General features: G+C 40.9%; 1 protein-coding gene across 2 annotated transcripts; it reads left to right on the top strand.

Moving 5' to 3' along the window:
- The first annotated feature begins 10,557 nt into the window (after positions 1 to 10,557).
- id4 (inhibitor of DNA binding 4) lies at positions 10,558 to 13,941 on the top strand. 2 transcript variants are annotated; one of them, XM_072678777.1, is made up of 3 exons: positions 10,558 to 11,234; positions 12,071 to 12,132; positions 13,404 to 13,941. In XM_072678777.1, exons 1-2 carry the CDS (start codon positions 10,865 to 10,867, stop codon positions 12,088 to 12,090), a joined length of 390 nt encoding a protein of 129 aa, XP_072534878.1. In that variant the 5' UTR covers positions 10,558 to 10,864; the 3' UTR covers positions 12,091 to 12,132; positions 13,404 to 13,941. The 2 variants fall into 2 exon arrangements, with proteins under 2 accessions (XP_072534878.1, XP_072534879.1); XM_072678778.1 differs by having other exon boundaries at positions 10,569 to 11,164.
- The last annotated feature ends 445 nt before the right edge of the window (positions 13,942 to 14,386 follow it).

Here is a 14,386-nt window from a genome sequence, read left to right as displayed (position 1 = left end):
ATTAGTAAGTCACTTTTTTAAAGAATTCTATTATCATTTTGAGAGCAGATTCTATACTTGATGCAATGGCATTGAGGTTTGCATTGAGGCTTTTTTGTGTATGGAGCACCATCATATTCCTAAAAGATTAATATGATGATATGATGGTTTTCGGCACAAGAGATTTAATAAATAATTGGATGGTAAATAATTCACCAAGCACCTGAATAATGTGTCTCTGAAGGTTAGTCATTACTGGAAGATAATTAGATTGGGGAACATACTCTAGGTCTTTTAAAGCTGCTGACCTGACCTGTACTCTTACAAATAATCTATAAAAAATCTGTAAATGCTATTAACCCTTATATTATGTGGGTGTTCTTTAAACTTTAAAAAGGATCTTCACACATCTCAATTACAAAAAGGGTCCTTTAAAGAATCATTCATTGGATTGTTTCTTAAGGAACCAGAAGTGGTTTCTCTATGGCATTTCTCACTGTTCTGCATTTGTGTGCTCTTTTTGATTGGTTTATGAATAAACTTTTGTTTATTGCTTCATTTATTACGTCCTTCTCTTTAACTTGTTTTCATTAAGAAGCACTTCTATAGACTCACTTTCAGAAGCCCATACACACACACACACACACACACACAGACCCCGCTCTTCTGCTGCTGCATTCCTTTCCATTCTCCCTCTCCCGGAGCGTAGCAGGGAATGGGATCAGAGCTGGGAAGAGGCAGCATGCAGCAGCATAAAGACACACAGCAGATGGTGAGCTTTTGTAGGGCTCTGTTCTTTCAGAGCGCGGGAAAAGCCCTCTCTTGCCCCTTTTCTCTCTTGCCCTCTCGCTCTCTCTCTGACCAGTGTAAAGGTATGGGCCTGGCAGATGGTGAGATCACTGAAGGCTAATTCTTTGAGAGGAGAAACTGTTTGCTTAGGGGACCAGTACCACATTGGTTGAAAAAAAAAAAAACGACCTGTTTAGTGCTGTACCTCTGCGAATACTCGACTCATACTCCACCCTGCTCCAGATAAACGCACAAGAGAGGACAATAGGATTTCTTGACATATTTAGTGGTTTGGAGGCTCTAAAAACAGCCATCCAGTATAATCAATATTATGCCCTGATGTTTTGTCCAACACACGCTAAAAATCAGAAGAGAACACTCAGTACTTTGTTTAACAGCTTCAAAGAAAGTGTGCTTCTTTTCTGTATAATAAGAAAAAATAGCCTCCCACTCCATAACAACCAGCAAAGACCACACACCTGCATGGTGTAAAAGATGAAGCAAGTCGGATTTTAGATGAATAAACGCAATGTTTAATGCCAATCTCGTTCCAAATGATGCGACCCATCTCTCAGTATCAGTTGAGTCAAGATCAAGTTTATTTTGACTTCTAATCATAGGCATTTTTTGGGGGGCAGGTGGCTGGGATGGGTCCCCTTTAATGTCTGAAGGGAAGAAATTGTCCCTCCCAATAATTTGCTTTCAACACATTGTAATTTGACTTTTTACAGTGTATTGTGATTGATTTGTGTTGGAGGAACTGTTAACTGTTGCTCTATTGTCCAGGGAAGGCTTTCTACAGACACCTGGCATTAGGCATGGCGCCAATAGGTTCATGTTTATCTGTTCCAGAGAATCCTATTCTATTGGCAGTACTTTTCTACAGGAACTGGACAAGTTGTGTGTGTGTGTGCATTTGCACACATGTGTCAGCAAGTGGTGCAACTTAAAGTAGCTGAATGCATTCATTAGAAGGGGTGTCCACAAACATTTGGATATTTGGCATATCTTTAAGTAATGTCATTCATCTATTATGGGTTAAAAAGTGAGGATATTTGGTTTAATACATAGGTTTTTTACAGGCAGCTCCACTTTTCTAATGCTCAGGATGTACAAGAAGGGTTACAGTGTGGTAAACTGAGCAAACTACCTGTGATAATGTAATATGAGTTGGTTAGCAACAGCTAGCTAGCTGTACCCAACCAGCAGATGGCAGGTGTAGCACTCGGTACCCCTTACCACTGGGCTCAATCTTCTCCACTGCCCACCTTTGAATTCACTGCTGCATTACTGGTCTTCTTTTAGCTTGATGACCATATTCCGCTTCTGACACCAATGTAGTGTCAGTTTCAAAATAGAAGCAAGAAGCATTTTGCTTTGATAACAGTGAGCTCTTATCAAGAATCAAGAATGCAAGTAAACCCGTTAACCAGTTACTTGTTGTACTTAAGGTATAGCACAGCCATGCTGGGAGAACACACTAATTATGATAGGGTCTGCAGTGACAACAGTTACCAAGCAAATGTGCCAAACATGCCAAAACAACACCTAAAACAGTGACATTTACATGAAAAAAAAGGTATACAATCATTACTTTGACCATGGAACCCCTCACCATCTGCTACCTAGAGTGCTCCGTGTCTGTAGGCTGAAAAAACAGGTCCCCAGCTTGTGGTGGACCCTATTTTGGACAGGTTTTGAGCTCTGATGTCCAGTGGTTGAAGTCTTTGGTTGAGCCTCACTCTAAAGACATTGCATTTGTTACATAAAGTACATATCTGTCCCTCTTTTCTTGTTTACTTGTGAAACGTCATCAGTCCCAGCCCAACTACTGTTCCATTTAGAAGTCCACATCTATCCAAGCACAGCTGTAGCTTATAGCTGTAGCTTTTAAAAACTACTCCTGTTGTTTCAAGTTATACAATTATTTTGTTAAGTTAAATGAGTGTTGTTGTTCAGACTTAATGTATGTGGTTAATTTATGAATATGATAATTTACTGTGATGTTATCAGAGATGTGAGGTACAGCTAGCAGGTCTCTCTCTCACAAAAACACACACATACACAAACAATAGCTACTCTCTATGTAATGGTTACAAGCCTGGTATCAGATCTTCAGAAGCATCAGTGTTGATCAGGTTTAAGTCTAACTGTACTGACATATACAGGCAGGTATAAGGATAATTATTGAAAATGCTTGAAAATCCTTATTTTGATCTTGATCCTTCTCTCTTTAATCCATGAACATCTAATGTTACACTTCAGTTTAAAATAAGTACGGTGCTGTGGGATGTTAATCACAATGTTGCACAATCTTGCATTTGTTTGTCATTTATTTGTTTATGGCAGATATAATGCACTTAAGTGAGAGGGATATTATATTACACATTCCTATAGCAGCGTGTTAGGTTGATCAGATGATGGAACAAACACCTTCCCACAGCAGCCAGTGTTTCAGTCCACGCTGGCTGAGCTGGATGCATGTAATACTGTAAAATTGGAGAAGGAGAGAAGAATGCTGAAGCTGATATGTGAGGAGCAGAAGGGAGTGTGGATTGGACGCATGGTCACTCACGCTTACGTTACACCTATGTGATGCTGATGTGACCCACCTGCTGTGAATTCCAAATAAGAAACCACTACAATGTGCAGGACAAAGAGGATCCAGGAGCAAGGTTTAGTAGGTTATATACTTCAGTGGTTCTCACACACAAGTTTCCCCAGAGATTTACATTTTTCTCATTTTCTGGGCTACTCTGAGAACTGGTTTCAGAACCACTGATTTGCCTCATATGCCTTTAACCCTCATTCTCACATTAGACTATCATACCTGATTTACTGCTTGCCAACAACAAGTGTGTGTGTGTAAGTGTGTGTTTGTGTATATGTATGTACTGCTCAACACCCCAGTGCTGGGAGATATATACCCATCTATGCTTAGCATAGGGGGAATGGTGATATATACATATATATATATATAGCTTCAGGAAAAATTAAGATACCACCCTACATCAGTTTCTCTGGTTGTACTATTTATAGGCAATGTGTTTAGGGAAATGTGTGTTATGTTTCATAAACTATGGACAACATTTCCCCTACATTTCAAATAGAAATATTGCTATTTAGAGACATTATTTGCAGAAATGACAACTGCTCAAATAATGCAAAGTTATTGTTTAAATTTAAACAACACAGTAGTGATAACTTTGAGACACAGTACTAATAACTTTCATACAGTGTAAAAAATACATTAAATTCCAACTAAATTACGCTCTCTGAGCATGTATATGTATTGTCCTGGCTGAATTCATTTTAGTTGTTTATATTGCCATCTTCACAATTGTGCATTAGTGCATGAGTGGGTAAATAAACTGTAGCACTCAGTCAAAATATAGCCATACTCAGCAGCAGCAAAAGTGGTAACTTGCTCTTACAGCTTTTTAACATTAAGGCTAGACAAGTAACACAATACAGAAACTACAGTCAACACATAGGGGAAGGTGGCCTCGGGGGAATGACTACACATTGATGGTGCGTAAGGGGGAGAGACATGCCCAGTATGCAAATAGACAGTGCCGGGAGCCAGTTGTAAAGGTGTGAGTTTTACTAATCAAGGTTGCACTGCCTGAACATAAGGCTTGTGAATTCATCACCGAGCCCTGGAAATGCACATTCAAGCCCCAAATTAACAAACAAACAAACAAACAGCTTGTTTACATAGGTTTAAAGAAAACACTATACATTCATGTTTAGTTCCAAAAACCTAATTGTTATGTGTCAAACCAGCATATTATCTTTATGTAAAACCAACAGCAACAAAACTCCTTCTTTGAGTGTAGTAAAGAGCATCTGGCTTAAAACTTCTTGTTTTGCTATGATCTATTATTAACTTGTCCTGTTAAATATAATAATATAATAATTCTAGTATATTACTGATATTGATGTGTTTATGGTCTTATATTAAAATAAGCAAAAGGTGGAGGGTTCACACTGCACAGAGAACAGTGTTTACTAGTGTGTATGTGTGTGTAGGTGTGTGTGTGTGTGGGCAGACATTAATCTTCAGGGCTAGTCTACTTTTTGGAAAGCACCTAGCTATCGTTCACATACAGTAGCTCTGCTTAACCCAGTTTATTTATGCTGTCTGCGGTTAACTTTTATAATGAATGTATCATAATGTGTGAATGGTGTGTTCACGTGTGTGTCTGTGCATCTGTGTGTCTGTGTGTGTGTGTGTAGTCCCGTGCTTGTGCTTCAGATGCTTGTGCAGGGTTGTCTGTAAATAGTAAAGCACCTGTGTAAATGGAAGAAAACGGCTGTCATTCTGTTTCTCAGGAAGACGATAGAGATTAAAACACACTGAGCAAACTTTATCATCAAGGACTAATGGAGAAATGGAAAAACCACCCTTGTCCTCAGACAGCCCTCTGGACTATCTGTAATATCTCTCTCTCTCCCCCTCTCTCTCCCTCTCTCTCACTTGCTCTCTTACTCACTGTACAGTTCTACAGTTAAATTTCAAGAATTGCCATGGCTACTGATGATGTTATTCTAGACTGACTGAGTGGACCACGATTCATGCTAAAAAAGTGGGCTACATGCTTGTTAACTGTGTAAAATGTGTGGAATAGGGAAGTTCAGGTGGTTTACGGAACTGAAAGGGAGTTAGCATGCACATGCATGGTGATAAAATGCTCAGGTCAATTGTGTTGCACATGGGTAATTACATACATTGGCCTCAGGGCAGCAGATTTGCATGTGTACACATGTTGCAAAAGACTAACAGTTATTCTTGTGCGCATTACTGATGGAAGTGTCTTTTACCTATTTATCTATATGAATTCAGCAGCTATGAGGTGATCTTTAAGAGAATGCGCTGCACTTTTATAAATGATGGTGCTACAGAGGGTTACTTCAGTGCTGCCATAGAAGAACCATTTATTCCACAAAGAACCAGTTTTGTAAAAGAGCAGAGTATAAATAGCCTTTAAATTGGTAAGAAACCTTTACATTAACATTGTAGGTAAGAGTTCTTCACACATATAATTCTTCCGTGTGAACTAAATGTGGTTCTTCTATGGTATTGCTCAAATAAGACTTTGTAGCATCTTTTTGATAAGAGTGTGGTTGCACAATCTATCTATCTAGTTTTATTAAAGTATCTGCCAATTGTAGGGGTATTGCAGTGTCTCCTTTGAGCCCACCAGACAAATTTAGAAATGTGAAGAACTATACACACCATATGGACAAAAGTATCGGGACACCTGCTCATTCATTTTATTTCTTCCAAAATCAAGTGTATTAAAAGGGGGGTCATTGTTGGAGTAACTGTCTCTACTGTTCATGAAAGGCTTTTTACTAGATTTCAAACTATTGCTGTGAGGATTTGATGGCATTAAATAGCAATAAGAGTGTTAATGAGGTCAGGATGTTGGAGGATCACCACCCAACCTCATCATTCCCCATTTCATCCCAAACGTTTTTAATAAAGCTCCATCATTCCCGAGAACACAGGTCCACTGCGCCACAGCTTCATTTAGCCGCCTAGGACTAAATAGGTCTAGGCCTTTTGTGCCACTGCAGACACCTGTTCATCTAAAACCTGTTCTGAAATGTGCATTATTAAGGGGTATACACCCTCCAGTGTACATTGCATGTTGTGACTTAGCTACAAGGATTTGTTTGCATTCATCAACAAGAGCCTTAGTGAGGTCTGGAACTGATGTTGGGTGATTAGTTCTGGATCACAGACACTACTCCGACTTGGAGTAGTGGATGGATGGAGCTCTATCATTCCACAGAACACAGTTCTACTGCTCAATTCCCCCGTACTGCGGGCTTTATTCCCATCTTTGCTAAGCATCGGGCATGGTGACATTAGGCTCATGTGCAGGTGCTTTAGACTGTCCCCTTCTACTGGCAGTGCTTGTCTATAGACTATAGACTATAAATGGGTGCACCTTAGTAGTTGAATTCACAAAGTATAAGTTTATAGATAATTGTGAGCATATATCTCAAGTCAGTAGTAGTCATCAACATAAAAAATATATAAACTTGATATGATAATTAAATGAAATTTGATATTTTGTTTGTGACGTTTTGAGGGCATTTAGTGACCAGTGTTGAAGATGAAAGGCTATGTTAACCGCACAGTGTGTGAGGAACAAAGCAGCTACAGTGTGTCCAAATTCAGGGATACATGCAGGGAGAAAAGAGGGGGGGGGGGGGGGGGGGGGGGGGGAGAAAGAGAGAGAGAGAGAGAGAGAGAGAGAGAGAGAGAGACAGAAGGGGGGAGGGGTGAGGCATTCCAGGAAAGGTCACCATCAAAGATTCATCCACTCAAGTCTTTTGAAGGGCTGTCTTTGAATGAGATAGTGAGATAGCAAGTCCTCTCCAGCTCACTGGACACTCCACTTACTTCCACAAGGTCAACATGGCGACTGACCTGCTACCGCAGCCACACATGCTTACACTCTCCATTTATACTCTTAATGTAGAGATAGATTGGCATTTAAAATTGATACACAACATTAATAGAAAGGGAATTATTCACTAATGTGATTTGATATGTGCAACACCTGATCATCATTATACACTGCCACAGAGTCTATAATGTATGACAGTTTATATATAAGAATATATATGAATAGAATGTATGGGTTTCATGTATGTTTGGAGATATATTCATATTTATTTATATTATTATATTATTTACACCTTTGTCTGAGTTCTAGGAACTCACAAATACCTTTTGATACTAAAAAATACTGTCACATGTGTTTGCTGATTGAATGACTGATAATTTGATTATTATGATTATGATTATGATTATTTTAGTTTATTATTATGCTGAAGCTATTTTCATTTTAATGCATTTATGGTTCCATAAAGCATATTTTTTGTGAATGTAAGTGTGAGTGTAAAGATCCTTTAAGTTGGTTAAAAACCTATACATTTACTTTTTGTCTTTATCGAACCAGAAATGGGTCTTATGTGGCATTGTGGACAATATTTGGGAATATCCAAATGAAACATTTATGGATTCATTTAATAAATCCTTAGGCTGTACTTTATTATCCCACTGTATTCTTTATTAGTTTATTCCTTATTTAGCCCAGGGGAAATCTGTGTTCAAATGAAGCATTATCAGTTCTGACTAAACAAGAAGAACACCTAATTGGTAGGTATTTTTGTGGTAATATGATAATTGTAGGGATTTATGCACGGTAAGTGGTTTTGTTATTGTAGGAGGATGCCGGTGCTGGAGTTTTATCCCCCTTTCAGAACATGACTGATAGCGCTATTTGCAAACCCTTTGCACCTGCTACGCTGGAGGCTGTTTGGCCAACCCACCTGCATAAAGCAGACAGCATTTTCATAAGAAACTTTTGAGACTTTGTTTAGTTAACATGTACAACTTCTATCTCCATTTGCTCTACTGGGCCACAACATGCCAAAAGAAGATGGAGAAGAGGCAGAGAGCCGAGTCTCGCATGTGCTTCCAGGGCTTCCAGAGCGCCTGTAAAAAGCCAAGTGTTCTCTGGCCTTCGCTGCATGCGATACAATGCCAATCAGTAGAGCCCTGTGTGAATGAGTGACATCATGGGGTTTGGCACCAGACCCCGGCCTATGAGGAGACTGTGAATTGGCTGCCAAAGAGTGTGAAGAACCTGGAAGGCTGATGAAAAGCTACATTTGTTTATCCTCATACAAAAATAGTATAGAGGCCTGCAAACATCAGAATAGTAGTTACTGAGATTAAAGTAGATCTCAGTAGATTCATCTGCACCATGATCTCATCATTTGTCTATGGGTGAGCTTAGATAGTGGAAAGCAGTGAACACAAACGTGCACCAGTCACCAATGTTTACTGGTCAAATGATTAAGCTGATAAGAAATATTAATTGTGACTATGTTAAAATAGGTTTGGGTGATATGGTGAAAATATAATATGATGATATTTTAAGATATTTTCAATGGAATCTTATCCCTGCAAATGTACTGTCCCTGTCATGCAAAAAAATCTTTAAACTTTACAGAAAGAAAAACCCTATCTTTTAATAGAAATAAATGTAAAAAGATTTTATTTCCAGTCATTTTGGAATATTCCTATTGGGCCATTCATTGTAAAATGTAAACACAACCTTCAGATTAAAATTACAAAAATGGGGGAAAACATTAGGCAGCAAGTGAACAGTCAGCTCTTGAAGGTGATGTGTTGGAAGCAGGAAAAATGGCAAAGCATATGGATCTGAGCCACCACACTATTGTGACTACCAGACAACTGGATCAGAACTTCTACAAAACAATAGGCGACAGGGTCATGGGCACCTAAGGCTCCCTGATGCCATCCATGGCGCCCCCCCCTTACAATTTTCAGCTCAAGTAGGTAGACCTGCTCAATATTAAGCAGGTGGTACTAATGTTATGACTCACTGGTGTATGTCAAAAGGTGGAAAACAACAAAAAATTGCATGACAGCGACAACATATTCAACCATATAGTTTGAACATCACAATATTTATCCAGTTTAATTATTTTAAAAAATGGCCCAGCAGAGAAACATTAGAAAAATACTATCAAACACAGTACAGTGACTTTTCACACACTGGATTGTTACCAGTTAACCAGGACTAATTATACTCTCTTTGTGATGAAATACAGAAATACAGAGGTCCCTAAAGTGCTGACAGTATCCACACTCGAACAGCATATCACTAGTGTGTATGTATGTGATCACTAGACGGTTAGGTTACAAGTGGAGGTTAACTTCCATTGGTGTCCAGCACAAATAGTTATTGTGTTTGTCTGTGTTATAATGATGTGTTCATTTATCTTGGTAATAGAATACAATAGAATATAACCATAATGCCCACCCCTATGTTAAGGTTCAGTAATTCTGATTTCATGTGTTGTGTGTGTGAACGAAGCTAAAAGCTATACAAATCATTTCACTTTTACCATTACTCTGCTTTACGTCAAACCACTCTGACATGTGGGCTAATGTCACTTTACTGAAATGATGAATTTACCTGGTAAATGGAAAGAACACTTCAGGGCAAGGGCTTGCGGGCTTGTGGGCTTGTGGGCTTTCAATGGGGAATATGTATGTGCGAGCACACTGTATTTTCAGGTAGCCTACACAAGGGAACTGAGCCTGCCTGAAGCATTTTATTCTCATATTACTTACTGAGGGTTAAATGACTGTCATAAGCCCACATGTATGCATACACACACATACACACACACACACACACACACACACACATACATAAATCAGATTAGCTTACAAATACACAGATAAAGCCATCCATAAATGTTAGGCACATACACACATTAAGAGACACATACATACATACACACCCCCACGTTAAGCCATCCATGCATGCAGTAATAATAATACTGTTAGAAAAATTGTCAAACACACATGAAAACACACAAAAAGACCACTAAGACACACACACACACACACATCAACCACCCATGCGTTAAGTAATAGTAGTAATATTATTATTATTATTATTATTATTATTATTAATAATAATAATAGTAATATTATAGATATGAATAATGTAGATGTGAATAAAAGCAGACACGCATAAGGACCATAAAGACACACATACGCACACGCGCGCGCGCGAACACACACACACTTCGCCGCCGCCGCGCCCCCCCCCCCCACACCCCCACCCCAATCTGTCAGAGACCCACCGCAGCCCGTGGCCCCGCCCCCTCCTATGTGCTGCTGCTGCTCGAGCGCAGGCATGAGGAGGCTCCTGATTGAGCGCCTTCTCGCCCAGACCTGTCAGCGCTCCGGCGGGTGGCGCCTCCTCCCTGCTATAAATCCGCAGCGCCAACTCCACTGCTCTCTCCACGACGCACGCTGCGCGCTCGAGCGGCTCAGAGCGAGAGGATGACCGCAGACTAGAGTCCGTCCCCATCATTTCCCCTCTCTATTTCTGACCACCAGAAACACTGCATGTTAGATTTTACGCTCGCTGTCTAACCAGCACCAACCAAAAGGCAGAACAGACTCCCTCACCAGCCCCACCATCTCCACCGCCACCAGCTCATATTTTGGAGTTTCGTCTGGAAGATGAAGGCTACCGCTCCTCTTCGCCCCAACAAGGACTCCTCCAGTATGCACCCTCCCCACTGCGCCACGGAAGAGGGGGAGGAAGACCTGCTGTGCCTTCATCACGACATGAACGACTGCTACAGCCGCCTAAGGCGCCTGGTGCCCACCATTCCGCCGCACAAGAAAGTCAGCCGGGTGGAGATCCTCCAGCATGTCATCGACTACATCCTGGACCTGCAGCTGGCCCTGGAGGCGCAGCCGGCCCTGTGGAGGCCCGCCTCTGCCCGCACGCCCCTGGCCGTGCTCAACACGGAGCAGGTGAGGATTGGAGGTGGCATGTTTTTGGGCTTGGTGAAGCGTTTTGGAGGAGAGAACGCGGCCAGCTGCGGTGGGTTTCTTATTTTTTATGTCACCCGTATTCGGGAGAGACGCACCCGCTCGCTCTGAGATTGGCCAATCGAGCGCTGGGACCGCCTTTGCCTCGCTACGATTGGCTAGGAGTTCGTACAGACCGCAGACTGCTCGGGAGTGAGAACTCCTAGCCTATCGTAGCGCTGGGGGCGGGGCTTGCCGGAATATGGGTGGGAAAAGAAATCAATAACGTCGCTCGGCACGGTGGTGTGTGGTTCTGTATGATACGTGTAGTAGATGAATGATTGGTGTTTTGCATCGCCTTACACAGCGTGTGTGGGGGTAGGTGTGTGTGTGTGTGTGTGTGTTCCAACCCCGTACTCGTGAATTAGCCCATTTGATACACAGTTTTATTTTCTCGCTCTCCTGCTCCAAACACACCTGATTGAACTCATTAGCTAATTAGCACACACACGCGCACACGAGCGCGCACACACTTAATGGGTGTGTTAGAGCAGAAGACTGTAATGTGTAATGGAGGGGCTGCTCACCAGGTTTAGGAAACAGTGGCTAACTGAGCGCATCTCGTCATGCTGCTCATGTCCAGACTGCTAGCAACCTGTATGTATATGTATGTGTGTGTGAGTGTGAGTGTGTGTGTTGTCTTTTCTCCTTCACATGATATAACATGTAAAACGTGACCTCGTATTTCCAAAAACTCTTTTCATTGTTAATGGTTTCTAGGGATAAGTGCAGTTGATTGCGAGGTACTGCGCATGTGCAGTAACCAGTTCTCCTTATGGCTCATATAGTGTGTGTGTGTGTGTCTATCTGTGTATGTGGGGACTTACACTCTGTTTACTTTGTTTTCAGAGGACGACAGTAGTCAATAAACAGGAGGACACGATTTTGTGCCGCTGAAGGGTATCGCAATGGTAAGTGCACGAATTCTACTCTGAACATCTGCAGCAAGATCACTGTTTACATTCTGTATATATATTTACGACCTACTATAGTATTCCTATATATATGTATATATATATATATATATATATATATATATATATATATATATAGGAATACGGCACAGGATCTTTCTCTTGCCCCCCAGTTTCGGCCTCTGTGTACTGATAGCCTGCAAATGATTATGAACATAAGCACAGTTAGTATTTTAAATAAAAAAGGGAATACAATGTCACAGTATAAAAATAAAAATGTTACTCACTCTTACAAGGGTTGCTATTTTTCTGTTGAATTTATTTAAAAACCTCATCGTTTTGTTAATCATTAAAACTGACCGTCAAAACCGTCCACTCATGGCCAAGAATAGCCTCTAAATTTAGTTTCAGAATCTTCTATTCTTCTAAGTAGGATGTATTTTCTTCTGCATCGGTCAGCCCAGGATGGACAGTTCACTTCCTTTACTCCAGTCATCCAGGAAGACTAAAGGGTCACTATTACTTGTCCTGCTAGGGGCCAGTATTCTTACAGAGACTGATAGGAACTTGTGGCAGTACCTTTTACCAGGTGAATTAGAATTTGTATAATGCCACACATTCAGGCGCTGCCTGTCAGGGAAATTTGTGAGCAGCCTTACACAGCAGGAAGAGCAATAGCTGTGCATTTAGAATGAATGAATGCGGTGATGCACTGATAGCAGTGATTATTGATAGTAGTAGTTGACCCTAGTCTGGGACTACATTGTAACATCAGTGGTGATACACCATTGAAAAACCTTTTCAGTCTAGGATTAGGCCTAACCTGAACCCAGGAAGCCAAACGCTTATCATTGGTTTCAATCTAAGCACTGCATTCTGTGGGCCTACTTATGTGCTCACTTGTATCCATAATGGCTGTACTGTAAGTGAGGGAACACTGGCAGCATTCGGACACAGCTGTACTTTTTGCGCAATAAATGTCCCTAGTGTAGCAATCTCACTAACAGAAGGGTTAAAGCAGTGGCTCTAAGGTGAAGTGTCCAGACTGGTTTGCCTGCAGCTGTGTGTGTGTGTGTGTGTGTGCACATGCATTTGTGTGTGTGTGGGGAGAGTGAGTGTAGCAGCCCCGGCCTGTGGAGCACAGCGCTTGTTGTTTGACCTGGTTTGTTTTGGGTTGTTGATCAAGCATGCCCTCTGTTTTGTCGGTGGCGCCAGTCAGTCTGCAGCACGCGGTTCACACACCCCCTCTATTCATTCGCTTCTCACAGGTGTGCAGTGAGCCCGTCCAAAGCCAAGCTGAGCTTCGGCAGGGAATCCGACACACACCAGGCCCAATCACAACGAGGGATTGCAAAGCAGTCCTGAAACTAATGGCTACTAAACCATAACATATAAACATTTCAGTGTTAACTGTCAGCGACGGCCGAGGCAGCCAGCTTTCTTCTCCCTTCAGTCGGCTCGGTCTCAGTCGAGGAGAAAAGCTCAATTTGGACAAAGAAATCTCTCGCTGTGTCTCTCAGTGTGTGTCTCTCTCTCTGTCTTTCTCTCTCTTTCTCTCACAGTGCTGAGAGTTGCCATTCTATTGACTCTAAAGACACACAGGATAAAAACTCTTGTCGAATTTTTACTAAGAAACGCCAGACTGTAAAGCTTTACGAATAACATCCGTTAAGAACATTAAAAATGTTCTGTCATCTATTGTTAAAAATAGGTGATTTGTGTTCAACAGGGATTTCTCTGCAATTAAAACTGTTTAATATTGTAAAGAAGGAAAATATGTGTTGAGGAATAATACTGTAAATAAAGGGGGGGGGGGCGGAGGGGGGGGGGGAAATAGGATGTTCTATAAATGTATGCGGAAGAAAATATCTATATGCCCAAACTATTGTAATTATAAGATATTTTTTATTGAAAGGTTTTGTTTTGTAAATATTGTGTTTTCACTTTAAGTGTAGTGAATAAATACATGATTGTTCTGCTAATAAAGATCACGCGTCATTAAGCTAATTATGCTTCTCTGTGCTGTTTCCAGGTACATTATGTAAAAAATTGTGTGTATTCCCATTTGAACTAGATGTTTTAGAAATTTAGGAATAAAGTGTACAGGAATGCTAATTTTAATGCTTTTAAAATGATTGGCAGATTAGCAATTAGTTTTGTTGTATTAGTTTGTAGTAATCTGCAGTAACTGCGTGATGAAAATGTGAATTTCCTATATACCCTCTAAGCAAGGCAAGAGGGTTAGGTGTAT

Source organism: Salminus brasiliensis, chromosome 5, assembly GCF_030463535.1.
Source record: "Salminus brasiliensis chromosome 5, fSalBra1.hap2, whole genome shotgun sequence".
NCBI classification, from domain to species: Eukaryota; Metazoa; Chordata; class Actinopteri; order Characiformes; family Bryconidae; genus Salminus; species Salminus brasiliensis.
This window is presented reverse-complemented; position numbering and strand designations above follow the sequence as displayed.